This window comes from Beauveria bassiana, assembly GCF_000280675.1.
Source record: "Beauveria bassiana ARSEF 2860 unplaced genomic scaffold BBA_S00006, whole genome shotgun sequence".
Lineage (NCBI taxonomy): Eukaryota > Fungi > Ascomycota > Sordariomycetes > Hypocreales > Cordycipitaceae > Beauveria > Beauveria bassiana.
Window position 1 is genome coordinate 1,248,590 of NW_007930841.1, and position 7,812 is coordinate 1,256,401.

The window sequence follows — 7,812 nt, forward strand, 5'->3', positions numbered from 1 at the left end:
GAGGATGAGCTGTCTGTAAGTAGTTGGCCAAATTGAACAGTATTCTTGCAAAAATCCGAGACACTGTAAATCAAACAATGCAAAAGGAAGAATAAAAAAAGAAAGGGAATACAGGCTTGTTTTATTACCCGAATGGTCAATTCGCAGGAAACTGGCTGGCTCAGACCCAGGCAGTACCAGCGGCGCTCGCTCGCCTTGGCCGCACTGACACAAAATAGATTGAATGGGTGCCACATGGGAAGGGGGGAGGGGCGTGTAGAAAAAGAGATCGTCAGTCCATGTTCGAGAGCTATTTGCATCATGTGGAGGCACAGGCGTAATGTAGAGCGGAATAACGCAGTTGTTACAGGATACGCCACACTGTAATTCTTCTCTTGTTTCTTCTTTTTTTGCACCGACGTCTACATTGCTTTTTTTTTTCTCAATTCGCAAACTCAGCACCCCCTCCAAATATGACATGATACGGAAGAGAGGAGAGGGAGGGGTGTCGGAATCACAGAGGCGGAAACCACCGCTCTACCACTTGCAAAGAAAGTAGCGAACGATACTTTGTAATATGACAACTGTCAGAAAATGGATCCAGGGTTAGGCTGGCTCCTAGCTCCATCACAGGGAGGTTCCAGAGCTCTGTGGAAATACGCAACGTTTCCGCGTGTGTCTTGTCGGTGAGGGGAGTTGCCCTTTTTTCTTGGTGCATATATCAATGCGGAAAAGACGGGAGTGGGCCGAGAAGGTGCTGACAGAGTTCAAGCGACACTTTGTCGGGACTCGTCCGAAGCAAGCGCTAGGAACAAGAAGAAGAAGAAAATTGGCTGCGTTGGTTCATAGTTAGGTGATGAATCATGGTGACACTGCAGACAAGCGGCATGGCATGAAAGAAGACAATATAATTTCAAATTTGAGAAATGATTAAAAGAAGGAACTCTTGTCGTTTGCCTGCCGTGGTTGCTGGGTCTGTCGTCGACGGAGCAGTTGTACTTGGCGTCTTGGGCTTGAATCAGCGGGCCGCAGACTTGTTGATTTTCTCATGCTGTGCGACGCGGGACTCATGGCATCTCCCGCATCTGAGTACTGAGTAGGTAGTTAATTATTTAGTCCGCAGCCACCCAAGAGAGCCGTTTGCGCGCGGCATCGAGGCTGTTTCTTTGAGCCTGACCGATTATTACATCAGCGGCTATTCAGATTCCATATTTCCTTTTCGTTATAATATTATACATCTCCTTCACCCCGCCCTCCCTTTTGCCATCCTGGTTTATCCGAGCTATATCTCGGCGACAAACCTCGGGCCACCCACTGAATAAACAGTAGGGCCAAGTAGCGGTGCTGACGAACCTAATGTTAATAATTGGACCCCCCTTCGTTCTAAAATTCCAGGTGTCAAGAGAAAATCAAAAGAAAGGAAAAGAAAAAAAAAACCGGCCGCGTACTCCGTAGTGCAGCAGCCGTCTTCCTTTCTCGAAGCGACCTTATTTTTTCTTCTCCTGGGACAAGTCCAAGTTGCCGATCCATTTAAAGTAGGTAAGGTAGGTACATAGTAGCGTCCCAACTATCTACCACCTACCTCTGGAACTACCGGAACTAATGCAAGTGGCCAAGCCACGCCACACGCCCACGACGCCCAAAAATATTCTTAAGGCCAAGGCCAACCTGGGAGCTTTTTGGGGGGCGGGCGGGCCAATACGACTATGCTGACCGAGGAGAGATAGAATTTGAGAAAACCAGAAATTGAAGAAGAAAAAAAAAGGAAAGATTCATTCCAACTTTTCCCCAAGACCCGTTGCCAAGCACCTATTGCAGTAGCAATTTGGCGCTGACAACCATCCGCTAGCGTCTCCTTGGCCAGCGACCACCGACTTGGTGGAGTGCTCGTCCACTTGTGAAGACAAGATACGACAATACGTGGCAGCCCATCACTGACAAACGACCTGTCTGTGTTGACTATCCAGGGCTCAAATTTCCTTTGAGCGTGGCCGATGCCGTCGTCGTTTGCCGTCACGGTTCGCGAGCCGGTAATGCGACTACAAAGCAACTCCATCCAATGATACCCCCCCGACGCACAGGACTCGGGCTGGTCAACCTTGTTTCCCAATGCTACCCAAAGGGCCACGCCAATATGTGTTGGTTGCCTGAAGCCTGCGCAACCAGCCAACCAGCTGGCGCTGCGCTCGCCTTCTATTAGCTGCCGATATGCGGGCGCCACTTTTTTCTTCCTTTTACTGGTAATACAGATTAGGCAGTTGGCCGTTGCGTGGGGGTGGGTTGGCTTTGAACCAGCAAACGAGGGACAAATAGTGAGATGCGTCGAGCTCCTCTGTACAGTAGTAGTAGTAGTTTATGATGAGAACGCGTGCTTGACAACAAAACATGAGACGACAGGTCAATTGACAAGGCCTGCTGCATCCCCCAGCTGAAGCCTTACAAATGTTACACATTTTCCTAGCCATGCGTATCCACACCGAGCAGCCAATCGCTGCTTACTCGCATATCAAGAGCTGTGCAAGTCAGTGACAAGAAAAGACGTTTCAGAGTTTCTTTCAATGCATCTCTTCTCTTGCAGTCTAACAATTCTACATGTCATGTCAGCCATCCTTCTTTGTTCTCTTATGTAGTTCTTCTTCTCCTCATCTCATGTATTCCAATGCCAGCACTCACGTCGCTATTTGAGCCACTCACATGTCGACTGTAGACCGTTGGCCGATCTACATATGGACGCGTCTATCAGCCCTTTGATCACCGACTACGACGCTGACGTGGATAAGGACGTGGGCAAAATGACAGGTCGCTGTCTGATCAGACCTACGTGAACGCCACCGCAGCGACCAGTTCCTGCAAGTCCATGCATTGCCATGTCGGCTCAACTCGACCAGTTCCGCGGAAGCTGTAGAACAGAACTGGCTTTATACGAGCGAGACCCAACACATGTCACACCACAAGCGATGCAAAAGCCGATACACAAACAATAAAGGCCAATAAAAGTAATAGTACGGTACAGTGTCTCCCAGCAGAAAAAGTGAACACTCAATGCACACCTGAGCTACACAGAGTGAGCGGGATATTTCAATCTTCCATCTCTAATAGACGTTCGACCCACGGAGAGATGAGGAGAAGAACGTATATGCTGAAATGGTACAGTCACATACCCAGGTATTCGGGTACACAAATTACCCTCGATAGACCTGAGCTAGTCATCACGTTCCGGACCGGTCCGTCGCGCAGGATGAAATCGTCGTCTTCATTGATATATACCGTGAGGCTGTTACTCTTCGTAATGCGCAAAGCAAATTATCCCAAACGCCAGAATCGCAGGTAGCCAAAGCCTATGACCACCTACCGGGTATCCATAGAAATCAGTTTGTCATGATAGCTCTGACAGTCAACCAAGTTAGAGTCCGGTCGGCTGGCAATTGAGCTGGCGAGCTTACTGGTCCAAGCCCAGGTAGTCCGCAGCGGCCAGCACCTCGAGGCAAATCTCTGGCGATATCTCCATGTCGGGCACGTCTTGGCTGTTGCGGTTTTGGTACCAGTAGTGAAAGTACTCTACAATCTTGTCGAGGACCAAGGCGCTGTTTGGGTGGACCAGATTAGCTCCACGTCCTAGGCTTCCCAGGGGAAAACTGCACTAGACTGGGAAACGCGAGGCAGAGTCGGTTCAAGTGTAGTCGTAAATCAACCAGAACGCGCCGCCGCCAATGACAAGGCCATTGACGTGGCGGTTCTTGTCAGGATATAAAAGCTCGGCGATGCAACGCCTGTATCGTCATCCCCCCTCGGTTCCTGGCAGATGCGATTGCACCGCATGTAGGGCTTACCTCATTTCCTGGAACACGCATCGAGCATCAATAGCCTCGGCAAATTGGCCTGCGTCGATTAGATACCTGGTAAGCATTTGGTTGTGGCATGTAATGAAGGGGTCACGCCTTGCAGGGAGAGTCGCGTGACCACCCGAGAAAAGGCTCCATTCACGCACTTCGGGGTTCGAGCATGCCCTTGATGATCGGGCTGACCATGGTTGCCTCGCGCAGCACCACAAACTCGAAGCCGTCGCCCGACACAAGAGTGACGTACTTGCTGGGAGTCTGAGTCGTCGCCATGCTGGGCCGATGGAGTCGGATGCAGCGGCAATGGCGTTAAGACGTTGAGGAGCTGTGCAGGCGTGATGATGGAAAGAGAAAGATTTGGCGTCGCGCATAGAGGGTCGTGAATTTTTTGACCTAATTTTTGGTGCTGGTGCACGGACCACACAATCTGGATTCGGCGCGAGTTGCAATGACGCCCACCCAATTACCCTACTTACAGTACAAACCTTTTCTAAATCTATTCTTAGGCAGACTTGATTCTCTCACGGCTACATAATTCAATTTGAATACAAAACAGTCTCCACGACTGCCCAAAATCGAGTCCCTTGTCTCTCCAGCGTATTCAAATTTAGACATCCCACTGCCCAGGGAGCATTACCCTCTTCTTTTGCTTAGGCCTTCCAACGAGGTCCGGATGTCTTGCAGAAAATAGAGACCGACGGCTGGAGCCAAATAAGTTCTCGACAGGAGTCGAATTTGATGCCTGGAATATGACTGGTTTTGGCGCTGTATCCTGTGTGGATTTGGTCTTGCGAAATGGATTCCGTGCTCGACTGGCAAATATGGGAGCTGCAAGACTTACCGCCGCCCCGGGTGTCAAGTTTTGCTTCTGCAGGCAAAGGCGACAAGTGACCTCACATGTGTTGCTGACTTGGACGTTGAAGCCAGCTCTACAGCTCTGACTAACGCAATGCTTCCTGTCTCGTATCAGTTGCAGGGCTTCATTCGCCGCCATTGAATCCTGAGCATTTTTGATCGTCAATGCTTGCAGTCTCTTGTCGAAAGTCGATGCAATGTCTTTGTGGGATGCGATCTTGCGTGCACAGTGGTATAGAACAAGCTCGAAGAACTCTGGAATGGTGTAGATATCGGGAAACTGTTCCCTGCAAGACTGGGCAGATGCCAAGCAAATGAAGCAGCTAGCGAGTCCTTCACATCATGGCCGATCGTCAGAGAATACGCCACCCGAGCGGCCGATGGCAAGGCTGACACCAAGCTTTTTTTGCCTTTATACTTTTCAAGGAGACTTTGGAGATTCGAAAGCGAAAGAGACATCATCCTGTCGACCTCGTAGCGAAATGCAATGTGATGAGCTTAGAGATGGCTTAGTATTTCCGCGAGTACAACATCATCGGGCTGGAGTTCGGACGCCAATTCCTTCTATAACTCTCGAATACTCTCCAGTGTAAAGATAGTTCACAAATGATTCCACGGTCTCAGGCTGAAAATCGCTCATGTCAATCTCGATAGCGCCGGATCTCTGCTTTCGATGCACCGAGTTAGCTAGACTTGGGGAACAAGATCCTCTTAGAGCTTTGTGGACATACGGTCACCTGGGCACTTTCAATATCGGAGTATAGCTTGTCTGATTGAGCACAGACGAGGGCCTTGTGAACCTGAAAAGATCGCTGCTTGCAGACGAAAGTCAAGTCGCTGAATACGCCAATCCTCATCGTCGCTAACACGTCGCCGTGGTGCGAATCAGCCATCCTGAACAGAATTATGACGAGTGCAAAGTTCTGGAAGATGTAAAAGCGTCAAGTGTGAGAGAATAAGAGAGCCTAGAAAGTGATTTTGTATTCATCAGAGAGATAAAGTCAATGTCGCGCCGGCGGCGCAAGGCAAACGGGTGGCCATTGTCAGCTGGCAGCAAACAGCGGCGGCAGGCAAGTCGAACAAAATATACGGCATTTAAGAGCCTCAAAATCCTGCATTTTACTTTGAGCATTTCCAATCAATGAACATGGTACACTGCATTTTCTACTTAATACTGTCTATTTAGGTATCTGCGCTGTCGTGAGACCATTTAGATCATGCAAGTCACGCTTTCGCCCACAATCCACACCGGGCCTGTACAATAGCAGCAGGCTATTTAGGTAGAAAAAAAACTCCGAGACATGGTTATTCCTCGATTCTAACCGATTCTAGCCCCTCTTGCCGCCACCAAAAATAAATGGTCCTTTGTCAAAAGGTGGCCAGCCCCGCGACAAGCTCATGTCTGAACCAGACCGGTCCCCAACGCGCCCCTGGTGTTGCCCTGCCAACATGTTTACTTTGGGCCGCCAGCACCACACACAACCCAGCCACAGCTCGCCAAAAAGAAGGCCTGCCCACTCAGCTCTGGCAATCACCCCAGCTTCCTTCTTCTCAACATACCAGTACACATTTCGTTTTGCTTCATTGACTATACTTTTTCCACGCCTGAATATAGCATCTACTTTTGCACGCTGCACGACGTCAATTCCCTTTTGCCAAAGCTCTTTCCGCAAGCGCGCCACCACAGCAGCCTGTTTCACGTAAACGCTCACCGTCGAACAGCCGGAGCCCCTCTCTCAGGGAGTTCAAGATCACCCTGGGCAACGTTGACCAAAAACGCTCTTAGTCGACTTGCACAAGAAAGTTGTCGCAAAGGGAGAAGAGACGATCACACACGGGTCATACGTCGTACATCCCTCGTCGACGGCGCCCTTTTTTTTTTCCTTCCGTCCCTTCATATTCTGTATACATACACAAACAACAATGGCGTCGCAGCATCAGTATCGCGATTCAAACTACGCCCAGGCAAGCTACGATCAGACGCGCCGCAACCAGCGCACAAGATCTAGTGAAGGCACCGTGAGCACAACCATGAGCTCCGCCTCGGGCCGTGAGTCGGCCGCGACGCACCTCACGGAACCGCCCACATACTCCAAGAAGATTGTGGTGGTGGGCGATGGCGGCTGCGGCAAGACGTGCCTGCTTATTAGCTATAGCCAAGGTTACTTTCCAGAGGTAAGCGGAAGTCCTAATCTATATGCGCGAGGCCGGGCGCAAATCCGCGCCGCGCCGCGAAGCGAGAGGCGCATCGGGATGGCTGATCGCTAACCTTGTTTTCGATAGAAATATGTTCCTACCGTCTTCGAGAACTACATCACCTACCCCGTCCACCCGCCTTCTGGCAAAACCGTAGAGCTGGCTCTGTGGGACACTGCCGGACAAGAGGAATACGACCGCCTTCGCCCGCTTTCCTACCCAGAGACAGACTTGATTTTTGTCTGCTTTGCCATTGACTGCCCCAACTCGCTAGACAATGTCATTGACAAGGTAGCGTTCCCCGCCTCTTGCCCGTTGTGGCCTTTGCCAGTTTCCACATGCTAACCACGGCAACCCACACAGTGGTACCCCGAGGTCCTACACTTTTGCCCATATACGCCGCTTATTCTCGTCGGCCTCAAATCAGACCTCCGGTACAAGCGCTCATGCATCGACATGCTCAAGACGCAGGGCCTGACGCCCGTCACCTCGGAGCAGGGCATGGCCGTCGCCCAAAAGATGGACGCCCAGTACATGGAGTGCAGCAGTAAGGAGATGGTTGGCGTCGACGAGATTTTTGACCGCGCCATCCTCACCATAGTCGCCAACGACCGCAGAAACGTCGAGTCGGCAGCCGCCGCCGCCCGCGCCGCCAACGCGGATGGCAAGCCGCTGCCGCCCCTCAAGGCCAGGAAGAAGAAGAGAAAGTGCCAGTTTCTCTAAATCAAGAGATAATGCAAAGAACTCAAGGATAAGAGAGGCGAGACCCGGCAACGACGCAAATACGCCGAAACCTCTATTCTTTTTCTTCTTTATCATGAATTCTCATCGCTCGTGTGCGATGAAAATGTGTACAGCTGATGATCAGGGAATCCTATCTTGTAATGATTGAACCTCTTGAAACGAGTCTCTTTACCATCTGTCTGCTTCTGGTCTTCTTTTC

At 50.6% G+C, this 7,812-nt stretch overlaps 2 protein-coding genes across 2 annotated transcripts; one reads left to right on the forward strand and one right to left on the reverse strand.

The window, feature by feature from the left end:
• Window positions 1-3,347: 3,347 nt before the first annotated feature.
• Window positions 3,348-4,091, reverse strand: BBA_03154 (Skp1 family protein; the record flags this gene model as incomplete). The annotated part of the gene is made up of 4 exons (XM_008598251.1): window positions 3,348-3,366; window positions 3,423-3,563; window positions 3,810-3,858; window positions 3,968-4,091. 4 exons carry the CDS (start codon window positions 4,089-4,091, stop codon window positions 3,348-3,350), a joined length of 333 nt encoding a protein of 110 aa, XP_008596473.1.
• A 2,505-nt stretch (window positions 4,092-6,596) lies between these two features.
• Window positions 6,597-7,592, forward strand: BBA_03155 (Ras family protein; the record flags this gene model as incomplete). Its single annotated transcript, XM_008598252.1, has 3 exons — window positions 6,597-6,848; window positions 6,957-7,160; window positions 7,233-7,592. The coding sequence occupies 3 exons, from the start codon at window positions 6,597-6,599 to the stop codon at window positions 7,590-7,592; spliced, it is 816 nt and encodes a 271-aa protein (XP_008596474.1).
• Window positions 7,593-7,812: the final 220 nt, after the last annotated feature.